The 14,328-nt window shown below is 40.4% G+C and overlaps 1 protein-coding gene across 10 annotated transcripts in view; it reads right to left on the bottom strand.

The window, feature by feature from the left end:
• Positions 1-12,394, bottom strand: part of adcy3a (adenylate cyclase 3a) — a 232,927-nt gene extending 220,533 nt beyond the window's left edge. For 7 of the 10 annotated variants that reach the window (XM_036133327.1, XM_036133331.1, XM_036133330.1 and 4 more), the window contains exons 1-2: positions 11,927-12,394; positions 10,282-11,373 (exon numbers count right to left, since the gene is read on the bottom strand). In XM_036133327.1, the coding sequence (XP_035989220.1) occupies positions 10,282-10,956 (675 nt within the window). In that variant the 5' untranslated portion in view covers positions 10,957-11,373; positions 11,927-12,394. The remainder of the gene's footprint in view (positions 1-10,281; positions 11,374-11,926) is intronic. The other 3 variants (XM_036133329.1, XM_036133334.1, XM_036133336.1) reach the window with 3 other exon arrangements.
• Between the last annotated feature and the right edge of the window lie 1,934 nt (positions 12,395-14,328).

Raw genomic sequence — 14,328 nt, 5'->3', positions numbered from 1 at the left:
CCTGAGGCCCCACCAGGACACCCACCTAAGGACAACACACCCCAGGGACCCAGAGCCCTGGACCCACCCTAGACCCACCCAGCGGCAGCACAGCTACCTGGGCCGTAACCGATGTCCGCCAGCGCAGAACCCCCCAAGAGCATCGCAAGCAGCTACCGGAGGCTGCCTTGAGGCCCCCTCAAACCCCGCCCAGGTGGTGGCCAAAGATGCCAGGGCTGGACCCAGGGCTGGACACCCCACTCCAGGCACCCCCTCAGAGCCCCAAGACCCAGGCTCCCCCTGAATCAGCCTGCATGCCCTAAAGAACACACCCACATTCCCCCAACCCCACTAAGTGATGGAGCCGATCAAGTGGATACCTGAGAGATTGATCTGATGTGGTTACAGATGCTGTCTCAAGACTTATATCATCCAACAAAAGATCTCTATACTGATTGATACTGAGATTTTTTTTTTGCTTTTCCAATTCATGAGGATAGTTTTCTTTGCGATACATAAGCTATGCACATGTTTTTTCCCCAAAGTGCTTTCATCAAAGTTACCCAGCAAGCAAACTGAGGGGAAGGTGACATTTTACAACTCAGGCACTTTGACAAGTCCTTACATATCTGGACCGAGAACCTTTGAACAGGTGTACATAACCATAGTGCATGGATATAAATGTCAGTATTATTGTCTGTGCACAATAATAGGAAGAGATATTGAATCATCTAGTTCAGACAGATGTTGTGCCATCAAGCCTAGACTGATTAGTAAACAAAAGAATTTCACACTGCTGCATTCACATGGATCTGACCCCTCAGCAGGGTGCCATCAGTGCTATAAAGCTTTGCTCCCACAGACCTCAGTTCTGTGGCTCCTGCCTCGAATGACAAAGGGGGGATTTCTCTTCGTCCAGAGGACCTAACTGGGCTCGGAGAACTGCAGGCTGGATTGAAGCTAAGTCTGCAGTCTAACTTCTGCATAAGAGTTAGAAATTATAAAGAAAGTTCCAAAACCATATTTATGTAGAGTAGCAAATAAAATGTTCCATTTACCTCTATCAAATGTTTTTTCTGCATCTAAAGACAATATATTGAATTACATTTTTTTACTATAGGAATAATCTATTAAATTAAGTAATCTGCATGCTTTTATTAATAACTAGCTTCTTTTTATGAAACCAGTTTGATTAGGATGTATTATAAGAGGAGTGACTTTATCCAATTGTTTTGCAAGAACTTTACAGATTATTTTAATATGCACATTAATGAGGGATATGGGACGACAGCTGGTAGGAAACACAGGATCTTTGCTTGGCTTAAGCAGGAAACTAATTGTAGCAGAATTTATATTTGCCAGGAAACTGCCATTTTCCTGAGTTTCCTGCAACATTCTGTGGAACGTTGGTGCCAAAAGATTCCAGATTTCTTTATAAAACTCAGCTGGCAATCCATCTGGTCCTGGAGCCTTTTTATTGGGCATGTTTTTAGAGCTTCCTGAATTTCGACTGTTGTCAGCATTGAATAACTTAGGAAGTGTTATTTTATCCAGAAATTGCTTGATGTAATTATCTGATAGGTTTATCTGCGGAGTATAAGAATTTGTAGACATCTCGGAAGGTGTTGTTTATACTTTCAGGATCATATAATGTATTACCAGTTGAGTCTGTAACTGCAAATATACTGCCTTATTGCCATGTTCAATGTTTTCTATTCGACATCTTTGAATTAAAAACTAACTTTATTTTTCAATATATTCGTTTAATTCTAATTTAACTGTAAAATGGATTTTACCCAGCTTTTCCTGGGAGGTTTCTAGTAACTTACATTTTTCCTCTAATGCCTGAATCTTTTTGTTTTCTATCTTCTTTTTATGAAATGAGAATAAAATTATTTTACCTATCATCACTGCTTTCACTGCCTCCTAGAGGATAGATGCTGATGTTCTTGGTAGTTCCTTGTGTTCCATATATGAAGCCCATTATTTTTTAAATATTTGGTAAATTCTTCACCCTTAAGCAATTATGTATTAAGTCTCCAGCTTTTGTTTTGTGGGGTTACTTTTTTATTTATTGGGGTTAAAGAAACATGAGTATGATCACTGACAGTAATAGGATGTATTACAGCATCTGAAATGTCGGACAGCAGCAAGCTGCTGATTAAGAAATAGTCCAAATGAGAGTAAGAATGATGGACATTTGAAAAGAAAGTATATTCCTAACTGTTAGGATGAAGAGATTGCCATGCACCGCAAAGACCAAAATCCACTCATGTATTGTTTGACTACATTTAATGATTGCCAACTGTGCTGAGTCCCTGTTGTATTCAACCTGTCTATTTCCTCGTTTAGACCAAAGTTGAGTTTGCCCCCAATAGAGAGCAATCCAGGTGTTTTGAAAGTGCATGGAAAAGTTTGTGTAAGAATGAGGGGCCATCCCAATCTGTATAATCTGACCCAATCTGCATAATCTGATTAAATTTGACTTTGGAAAATGCCTTGAGATGACATGTTTCATGACTTGGCGCTATATAAATAAAATTTGAATTGAATCAACATTTGGGCCATATATATACTGACAATATCTAACTTTTGGTTATGAATAGATATTTTTATTACTTTTATTAATCTATCTTCAGGATCTATAATTTTGTCTAATATTGTAAAACAAACGTTTTTGTGGATTAAAATTGCCACTCCTCTTTGTCTAGAGCTGTGGTTCTTTTTTAGCCGCGCAGCCCCTTCTGTGTCGCGACCAGGTTGGCGTACCCCCAATCTTCAAAAACAAATATATGCAGCAAGATTTTTTATAGCCATATTAAAGATGACATGTTTAGTCATGCGCAAATGACCAGAACACACAAAACAAAAACAAAAAATAAAATAAAAATGATGGTCAAACCACCACAGAAAGCCTGACATGTCTGAAGCAGAGACCATCCAGGTGGATTCACGGACTAAATTATGATGATCTACCTGTGTGTGTTCTTACTTTATTTATATTATGTACCATCTTCTAAAGCTGAGTGTCACTCACTGCTGGAGGAAACCACAGATTGTTCAACAAACAAATGAAACAGGACTCTTACAGGCACCAGGATCTGCCCCCCTCAGCAGGGTGCCATCGTTACTATAAAACCAGGCTCCCACAGACAAATGTCCTCAGTCCTGTTGCTCCTGGACCAACAAAGGGGGGAATTCTCTTCATCCAGGGGACCTGACTGGGCTCGGAGAACTGCAGGCTGAGTTCTTCTACTGTTCTCCAATTTGCATTGTTTGTTATTTCAACTTTTAACTTTTTTTCCTCTGTCATTTTTTTCTTCATAGTAGGTACACCTGGTCTAAAGATGTCATCCAGGGGAGGCAGATCATCCACTCTTAGCATATAACATAGAAAGGATTCCTGGATCAATGTGTGCTTCAGTGCTTTTTGTGTCTCTGCTCTGTCATCTAACCCCCAGTCAGTCAAAGCAGATGGCCATCCACACCAAGCTTGGTTTTGCTGGAGGTATTCCTTCCTGGTAAAGAGGGGTTTTCCTCTCCACTGTTGATTCATGCATGCTCAGTATGCGGGATTGCTGCAAAGCGATTGATGATTTAGATGACTGTCCACTGTGGCTCTACGGTCTTTCATGAGAAGTGAATGCTGCTTGTCAAGACTCGATGGAATCTACTAGGTTTCCTAAGATAGGAAACGTTTTGACCAATGTGTATGATTTAATTGAATTTTACTCTGTAAAGTGGCTTGTAGTTTTCCAAGCTTCCCACTTTACATGGTTTATCCTTGATAAACCATGATTGTTAAAAGTACACAGGGACTGCCCCTCACTGCAGGGGGTCTCACTATATAAAGGATTGCTGCCCACAGACAATTGCACTCATTTCCCACTGCTACGTTGGAGCACCACAGGGGAGAAACTCTCATCCTCCTCTGCAATGCGGAGGATCCGACTTGGTTTGGAGAACCGCAGGCTGGATCGAAGCTAAGTCTGCAGTCTATCTTCTCTGTAACCAAACGGCGGTGTAAAAAAATCCATCTATGCCGAAAGCAGCCATGGGATTTTTCCCAAGCTGACTCAAGACGGCGCAGAGCGGTTTCATCTTGTGTGCCCAAGCCAAACTGAGGGGGGGGGGGGGGCTGCTGATCTGAAGTCGCCCGCTGCAACCGCCACAGGAGCAGCTACGCCAGGGAGCCGAGTCACTATCCAGCAGTAGTGACCCGATAAAACCCGAAGCTGCGTTCTCAACTTCCACTTGCTCAGCCCAGCAGCGCTGAGTTTCACAGGCCTGAGACCCACCTGAAGGACCCAGAGCCACGTCCTAACAGCCACGTTTGAGCTAGCCACCAACTAGCCATTACGCAACCTGCTTCAACTTCTTCCAACTGGATGCCCAAAGTGAACCAAACTGACACGAAGGCACAGATGGGCATGGCAGAGTCAAGCCAGGAAAGTTAAAGGGTTTATTTAGAATGGTTTACTTAATGTTTACTTAAACATTAAACAACTTAAACGGTGTGTAATAGCACAACAACGGACAGCATTGACTGTGGCAACATACCATGGCATATAAACCCTGTGAAGCAGATAGCTAGAGGCGCAATCGTTGAACAAGCAAGCTTAAGGACTTCTGCCGAAATATTGTCTGAACCACATGCTTTGTTGTCAGCCAACATGTGCATAGCCATAGTTCAGCAATACTATCTGACCCTGAAACTCCATCTGTGGTACCAGATTGAGGCAACTTGCACCTATGCAGTTTTTTTATTTCCTTCCAGAAATCATTATTATTATATTATTACTTAACAGGTTTTGAGCCACCGAATGAGCCCTTACCATATTCTCATTGTTCCTGATAAAGCGTGACCTTCGTATGCTTAAACAAGGGTCCCTGCCTAGGTCTACTTGCCATAAACCATGTCCATGCTGTCTCAAAGGCTTCTGTATGATAATCTGCAACATCTTTATTGCAGCCAGGCCTAGAGATAGGCCTCTTTTCTTTATAAATGTAAAAAGGCTTACTAACTACATTCAATGCACACAATACATCATTATACATCAACAATTGCAATTCCAACACAGAATTGCAACATTCAAATGCATAGGTGTTTTAATATTGCATTATGTCATATCAGTAGTGAAGGAAAGCTAGACAGTCCAGTGTTGCCAACTCAGCACCTTTGTTGCAATATTTGTGGACTTTTCAGACCCCTCTAGCAACATTTTTCACCAGAGCGACTAGAAAGAAATCTTTTTTCTCTGTGATTAGTGATTTCACGCGAAAGCAGCAATTGGTTGTTATGGAAATAGCTAATCGGTTGTTGTATTAATCAGGCATTTTTATGAAAGCAATAAGTTACCTAAGTTGTAATTACTAAACTGTGGGGCTTGGAATTTACAGAAGATGGAGGGTTCCAGATTCACTCAAAGCAATAAAATACACCCAAACATTTTGTGGGATGCTAGGCAGAGTAGGAGTCACATGGGGTTTTATGGGGGTCCTTTCAAGATGGTTTACGGTTTGAAAGCCTTTTTATTGTTCTTAATGTTTTCCCTGGTAGAATTCTAAAAACACCTGGTCAATGAATTAAAAGTTAGTTTCTGAGTTGGCACTGCAGTGAGGATCTGTTTTGCTTGTGGGAAGATAGGCGCCATAGTGACTGAATGTGTGCGGGGACCTTACCCTTACCCCTCCCCGGACACTCTGTCGGGGGCAGTTAGTCAATCAAAAGATGTGACTCTGGGCGGGGTTCTTCAGACACTAGCTTAGAACCGGCATGGATGGGTGGACTCAGGGTTACATTACGTGAGCATTATGATAATGCTTGCAAGTGTGTGTCTCCCTTTGTAATTCCAATTGAAATAAATATATGCATATGATAAGTGTTTTGTCTCTGATAACCGTTTTTCTCCTTTGGTGCCGAACCGGGTGAAGCGGCCGTAGTGAACGCAACAGAAGAACTAGAGGCCGTCTTAACATGTTCTACCATTATTGTCTCACAACAGCAGCAAGAGCTGTCGTGAGTCCCTCCCTACTTCCCTAAGCATTGTCTAACAGGACTAGGCAGCTGCCTCATCCTCAAAGTCCTGCATGCAGTCAGAGCCAAGACAACAAAGAGAAGATCTGCTCTGTTTTCATGTTGCAAATGTATAAGACTTGTCCAAAGCTGCCGATGATTCCACTCTGGATTACAAAGTGGAATATAAATATCATGTAAATAAAGTTTTTAATCTAGTATAGTTTTTATCTGAAACTGTTGTATTAAAAAATAATGACCTGATTGCCACACAGCTTGGATCATTTACCTCGTTCAAGGAGTGTGCTTCTGATTCCATCTATTTTTTATAAAATTAGATGTATGAAGTATGGATTCATTCAATTTTAGCTTCATCTAAACCTTCTACTTGTATGTTAGATCCAGTCCCAAACAAATTATTTCAGGAAGTATTCCCTTTGATTAATGCCCCCATTTTAGACATAATTAATTTATCCTTAGAAAATTGATATGTACCACAGGCTTTTAAAGTAGCTGTTATTAAACCTTTACTTAAGAAACCTTCTCTTTATCAAGATGACTTAATAAGTTACAGACTTATATCTAATCTTTTATTATATAAAATTCTGGAGAACGTAGTTGCTAATAAACTATGTGAACATTTACAAAGTAATGACCTATTTCAAGAGTTTCAGTCAGGGTTTGGAGCTCATCATAGCACTGAAACAGCTCTGGTGAAGGTCACTAATGATATTCTCATGGCCTCAGATAATGACTTGTGTCAGTAATTGTCCTGTTAGATCTCAGTGCTGCATTTGATACAGTTGATCACAATATAATCTTGAACATACTGTACGGATTAAGGGGAAAGCATTAGGCTGGTTTACATCTTATCTGTCTGACAGATTCCAGTTTGTTCATGTTAATAATACAACTTCTTCAAAGTTTCAGGGCACTTGTGGAGTACCACAGGGTTCAGTCCTTGGGCCAATTCTCGAATCCAATCAATTACTTCGACCACAGGCACGTCATTATGACACCAAAACATGGATGACTTGAAAGTTTCTGCTTTTAACTTCTGACAGAAGTTGTTATTTTTTGACCAGAGTCCTTGAAAAAAAAAACTTCTTAGTCAATCACTTAATCTGAATGGCATTAAATTGACCTGTAGTAATAAAGTAAAGGTAAAGGTGTTATTTTTGACCAAGACATGTCATTTGAATCCCATATTAAGCAGATTTCCAGGGTTTCCTTTTTTTCACCTCCAGAATATTGCCAACATTATAAATAATCTGTCCAAGAGTGGTGCTGAAAAAACAGTTCATGCATTTGTTACTTCAAGGCTGGACAATTGTAATTCTTTACCATCATAAAGTCCGCAAAATGTAGTTAACAACCTTCAGCTGATCCAAAATGCTGCGGCAAGAGTTCTGATAAAATTCAACAAGAGAGATCATATAACATAGAAAGAATTACTGGATCAATGTGTGCTTCTTTGCTTTTTGTCTCTGCTCTGTCTTCTCTAACCCCCGGTGGGTCGAAGCAGATGAGCGTTCACACTGAGCCTGGTTCTGCGGGAGGTTTTCCTCCCTGTTAAACGGGAGTTTTCCTCTCCACTGTCGCTTAATCCATGCTTAGTATGAGGGATTGCTGCAAAGCCATCGACAATGCAGACGACTGTTCAGTGTGGATCTACGCTATTTCAGGAAGAGTGAATGCTGCTTGGAGAGACTTGATGCTACCTGCTGGGTTTCCTTAGAGAGGAAACTTTTTGAACAATCTTTCTGTATGATATGACTGAATTTGACATAGTAAAGTGAGAGATGACATGTGTTGTGCATTGGTACTATATAAATAAAATTTTATTGAACTTAGGCAACGTATAAACATTCATACATTATTTCATAAAGTACTCTTAACATATGTTGCATTTCAATGACATTTTAGCACAAAATCACATCCTGAGCTATTTCTGTTTTTAAAGTCTACCACACGTTTGGGCAGACAGATATGTGTAGACCTCAGTGTACAGGACCGCATATGCAGTCTCACACTATTACTGCTTGGCAGTAAGAAGTCTTCACATGGAATTGTTTTGTATGTGACACCAAGCTTAGAACACTGAGCTGCTCCAAGGCAGTGACCAGGATTGGTGGCGTCACAGGCTCTCTCTCTGTGTCGCACTGACAGATGTGCAGCAGGTACCTGCTAGAGAAGAAACGGCTCTAGGTGCTCAACTAGCTCATCAAACATGCTACTATCCGTTGCCCTGCTCCATCCCATGTGCAGAAAGTGTGAGAAAAGCAGGAATTAGTCACAACAAATGTAGCCATTAGGCAATAGGTACACTAGACTATGAAGGGTAAAATGGAGGTGCAGTTGCAGGACAATAGCTTCAGTGATGTTTGGAAAAGCCCAAAAACTACTGTTTTTTCCACTTTTAACTTGAATATTTCATCTTTTTTACCCAAGCAGGCCATAATATAAATAATTATGCAATATATACTCTGGCATTTAATTTTTTAACTGTTAATTTTAGTGTTTCTGATAAAGCTCTGTGCTTTAGAACTAACTTTAGATTAGATTAACTTGTTTTTTCCCTACTATAAACTGTCTGTGTCTTTGCCACTGTTACGCCCGAATTTCCCCATGGTGGGGCAGTAAGGTATTTCTTATCTTAGATATCTGCACGGAGTCAGTGCAGCTCAAAGAATGTGCCGAGCACATGTGAGTATGTGGGAGGCTTTAGTGTGTCTCCTAAATTAAGTGGTCACTCCTCTACTTACAGTTAAGAGTCACTGCAGTTCACCCACAGGTAAACTCACACACCCTGCAGGAGAGAGCATGAAGTCACAATATATTTTTGCCTGCTATGGTAAACATATGTGTGTTTAGTAAACGCACCCAGTTTCTGAGGATGGGTGCACTAAAGGATACCACAGAATTGAGAGCACCAAGCAACTACTGGCCATGCAGATGCCAGTGGAGTCTGTTGGGGGGACATGGGACGTGCATTAAAGCACTTATTGCTTTAAAGCATGGCACAATTTGTATCCCTTGTGTCCAGAGGCGGCACAGGATACAACAGGATAAATGTGTCCTTTTCTGCTGTAGTCTACAACAGTGTTGTAATGTTGTAACACGCTACAACACAACCCCAACTCCAAGACAAAATTTCTAGAGGAAACACTGCACAGTAGCGATATACAAAGACTTTCTACATCTACTAGGTCCCTTGATCTCTCTGTTACCGGTCTATATAAGCACATTAGATGTATGCATGCTTACACCCAGCTCAGAACCCTATCCTGCGGAGCATACTGACTTAAGCACAAAGAGCCCCCAATAAGTGCATTTTGTTTTTGTTGTTTTCTATTTATTTTTTAAGGATTTATTTAATGCTGAGTTGTGTTTTATTTTTTCAGTTGCTGTGGGTTTCCCAGAGTGTGAAAAGCAGCCATTTTACAATATTGGTAGAGCTTGGCCAGTCCTCCTTCAGTTGTCTGATGACTTAGCAATGCAAGTGCATGCAATCCTTTACACTTGACTAATGAGCTAAGAGATAAAATATTCTATTGATAAGTTGGTCTGTACATCAGAACAGACAGACAAAAATATTGACCTTGTTTAAAATTACCAATTACAGACAGTCCTGTGGAAAATAATGTCCCTATGTTGCACAAGCACTTTCCTAAATTTAGGAGTATTTGGACAGAGTGAGAGAATGAGAAACAGAGTAGAAGCACAAAAATGTCAAATGCTTAAGGGTTTAAAGAGGTAGAACCCTGAATTTTCACACAGACTCACAATTTGCAATGGGTATGAATTAAATAAATAAAAACATTGTTATCTGAAACCTACTGAACATTGTAGTATCATGTTTTGACATGTTTTGATATTTTTCAGTGATAAGAAACATATTGTTCAAGTTAAGTTTTTTCTAAAACAAAATGTACCAGTGCTACGACTATTTTGGGCTTGTCTGAATGTTTCTATTTTGTTTTTTTAACAAAATATAATGCAATTTATCATGTTGAAAAGCTTTCATATTTACTGTTTTCATGAAATACATTTTACGTTACGTTCTTTAGCTATTTGAGTTAAACTGCCTCTGTAATTGCCCCCAAATTTATTGGTTGTGCCTGCCTTCCTTATAGTTTTGAAAGTCTAAAATTGTTAATGAATTATGAATTGAGTAAAAATCTACGGTTTAATCCTTCATCTTTGTGAAAACAGGATCATCTTTTAATGAAATCTATTATACCAGTTCAGTTTAAAATAATCCCATTCACCCCTTCAATTTTTACCTGTCTGGCAAGTGTTGACCCCTGGATGTTCTCCTGCTGTTGCTGAGCGATGGTGACTCCAAGAACCAGCGTGTGGACCCCACAGGATACAGTAGTAATAAGCACAATAGGTGTCAGTCTCAAAGGGAGAGTGAGGAAAAAAGAAAAGCTGAAGAAGGCCTGCCAACCCACTGTGTCACTGGCCTGGTGGAACCGAGCATAGTTTAGACCCAAGTGACAAAATATCTGCACTGCAATAAGGACCCAGAGAGAATAGGGCACAATACGCCTGGAGATTCGGTCCGGTAACAGCCCAAAACGGCATAGCAGGTAGAGAATGATATCTCCTGCTAATCCCATAGATGCCACAGAAACGGAAGCAAGCTTCTCTGTGGTGTAAACCACTGCACACATGATGAGAATGTAACTATCAAAAAGAGCAGCAAACACAACAAGCACCAAAAGTGTTTCATGTCTCTGTCTTCTGAAATAGGTCTGGTAGAGATTCTCCAAAGACTCAGGTGCAAATGTGAGGCGCATAAACCGTGGCAGGCAGAGGCAGGATCCAGAATTTCGAACTGTAACCTCATGTGTTCGCCCAACAGCCTGCCCAGGATCAGAGGGCAATGTCACAGAGCAGTCTGCAGAGTACTCTACAGAGTACTCTGGTTCAGAAAAAGCTTGATTGCGAGGCATGTTGAGAAGCTCAAAACCAAGTTCTTCTGTCTTCTGCTGTGTTGTCCAACAGCACGGGACTAAATAAAAAAAAAAAAAGTTCAAATTTACCACGTTTTCTTTGCAGAATATTATTGTCTCTTCCTCAGAGAACTGACGATTGCATCTGTATTTATAACAGCACTGAAGAGATGCGTCACAGCACCTGTGTGCTTAGTCCAATGCAATCAATTAATGCAATGTCACGGCCACAGACGGAACAGTTCTATTGCAGTGATGAACCAGTGCTGCTTAGGTACTTCACTGTTGATCAATACTTCTGCTTGTCTGCAATATAGAATCCAAATATGTGAAAAAATGCACAATTTCATTCTTCAGTATTCTTCTGAATTGGACAGTCTTTTCAATGTCGGCTTTCCATGGCTTCACTCTATATGCCTTGAATAAAGAAAAACAGAAACCTTATCAGATTGCCATCCAATATTTGTTGTAGGTGTATAGATAGAGAAAATAAAAAAAATCCTTCCTGGATCCAGTTTAAAACTGTCCTTCTCTCTCAGTATGTGCATACACACACAAACAGACAGACACACAATACATATATATATATACACATACATACAGACACACACACCCACACGGACACAGTGTGTGTGCTTTCATGTTGACGTTGGCCTGCCTAGCAACATGTTGTTTCCTAAAGCAGAGGTCTAAAAGCAGTTCTCCAAATATATTAAACAGACCAAGCATATACATTGTTTTTAATGCTTTCACTGCTTATCGACAAGCAAACCCCATCTTCGCTTGGTAGAACCTTTCTCAATTAAAAACTAAGCACAAACTCATCTGAATGAATCTGGCTCGTTATTTCCCAAATACAATCCCTATGTTTTAGTATTCATTCGTCGACAAGGCTGGTTCATTTTCATACGATGATCCGGATGCTCGGGAAATTGGGTAGTTACATCATATGTCTGCTACATCCACTTACCTTCAATGACGCCAGATTTAGTCCCATTTTGAAGCTAAATCTCACTGCTGTTAGAATAACGAGGCTTTTCGCTCGTTACTGGAAACGCTGCAGCTCTCAATTCTAGCACATGCGGAGGGGGATTTTTTTTACAGAGAGAAAAAAGTCAATGAAACGTCAACCTGACACTCGCATGGCTCCGAGAGACGTTTGTTTGTTTGTTTTTGTCTATATTGTCGGTAAATAAAACAGAAGCACCCATGCATATACCCGGCGATGTCAACTTGCCTACTGCTGTTGATCGGAACGTTGCGGCAATACCATCGCCATCTTGGTACGGGTTAGCGCTCCCCCATCAAGCGCCCCAATCTGATGGAGCAAAGATGCAACCATCTATCCATCATCCATACCCGTTCACCCGTGCATGGTCGCAGGGCGGGGGGAGGGAGGGCTGGTTTCATGGTTAACGGGTGAGAGGCGGCCAGTCCATCACAGTGGACGAAGATTTGAGATATATATATATATATATATATATATATATATATATATATATATATATATATATATATATATATATATATATATATACACACACACACACACACACACACACACACACACACACGCCACCACCAGCATAACCTTACAACCTGCAGGTGTATTTTGTGCCCTTACCAGGGTTCCTGCTCTGAGTGCTTTTCCCCACCTCCATACCAGAGGTGGGGAAACTAACTGAATTGACACTGCTTTTTGGTTAGAAAATAAATAAATAAAAAATTAATCCAAACCCCATTTTCTTATTTACTATTTAATGCATTGGTTATATTCACATAACAAATATTTCTTAAGGTCAATGGGATTTGATCTGGTTAAACAAAGCAAAATACAATAATATTTTTAGAATTTAGAATTTGAGTTTATGCAGGGTACAGTACATCTGAATTTAAGGACATTTTAGCATTTGATTTCCTTTCCATTGGCTGTTTGTTAACCATATGGGAAAAATTTCAATACCTTAAAAACTTTGTTTAACTGAGTCAGTTTTGACCCTTGGTTCCTCACCGTGACACTGACCTCCTTAATAAACTATTGTGCAGGATAGCCTGCTGGCCTTTTCACTGTTCAACAATAGTGTTTATGTCTTGCCTGCTCCTCTATGGGGGAAAAATCTGTTTAGTGCACTTTGCTGTCCCAGTGGCCAGTGCAACTTTCTGTGTTTCTCTCTGCTCTGCATTTGATACATTTTTGCAAAGTGCAGATGGAGTGGAGATTCAAAATTCTTTGCTCTGTCTGCAGGCGTGTATGACGCTCCATATGCTGCGTTTGCAGACAGGATGAGGCAGCAACAGCTGTCTGTGAGACTGACAACAGAAGTCTCCCTCAGGTCACCAATAACACAGAAAAAACATGAGAAGTAGATTTTTTGAAAACAAAAATATCGGTGGAGCAGGGGTCTGAAAAGTCACTAACAACAACAACAACCCTATTGTACAGAGCGTCATCCCAGGGTTCCATGTAACGCCATAGAGCCGCAATTTTGAAGCCTCCCAGGCTGTTCTATTTTTGCCACTTTCCTCGCCAACTCCACGCCAATCTGGAGCAGAACGGATCGTTCAGCCAGGAACTCAATTGATGAAAAGCAAAATAGATCCGGTTCAGTTTAAAATTACCCAGGGGCGGTTCTAGGCAGGGGCCAACAGTGGCCAGTGCCCCTGTAGAACTAGTCCTGGCCTGTTATGCCCCTGTACTAAATACATAATATTAAATACATTTCTTACAATGATATATACTGACAAAGATACCATAACTGATTGGTCACTTGGACCAATTGTATTTTTTACCCTTACAGTTTTACTCTAACAATAATTTTAAAATTAAGCTGTTTCACATTCAGCTCCAGCCTTATTGACATAGCATCAGGGGTCTGCAACCTGTAGTTCAAGAGCCACAATTAGCTGTTTGGGTTACTTAATATATGAAACCAGGGATTTCCAACGTGTGGTGCGCGCAAGCTGCTGCTAGGGGGTGATGAGATGAAAAATATAAGGGCTGTCTGACAGTGTTTTTTCCCCCAAACCATAAAGACGTGTAAATAAACATTTTCTTTATAAAAATAAAAATCAAAAACTGTAAATATAATAAATAAATACAAATGTATTCACATGAAAATTTATTTGTTTAGAAGTCTTCTTCTACACTTCATTTTTAGATGAAACAAAGAAGAAGTTATCTTCTTATACGCATTGTATTGTATATGTGTGGTGGCCATGTTATTTCCAGTAAAAAACCTAATGAGTCCGTCAACGCCAAACTAGGAATAAAAAACAGGGGTGAGCAGTGTATTTAAAACCATCCGTCCATTTTCCGTCACATCTATCCCTTGTGGGGTCACGGGGGTTCCTGGTGCCTATCTCCAGAGTTCA

The sequence above is a fragment of the Fundulus heteroclitus genome, unplaced genomic scaffold, assembly GCF_011125445.2.
Source record: "Fundulus heteroclitus isolate FHET01 unplaced genomic scaffold, MU-UCD_Fhet_4.1 scaffold_61, whole genome shotgun sequence".
Lineage (NCBI taxonomy): Eukaryota > Metazoa > Chordata > Actinopteri > Cyprinodontiformes > Fundulidae > Fundulus > Fundulus heteroclitus.
The sequence above is the reverse complement of the archived record's forward strand: the minus strand, read 5'-3'. Positions and strand labels throughout refer to the sequence as shown.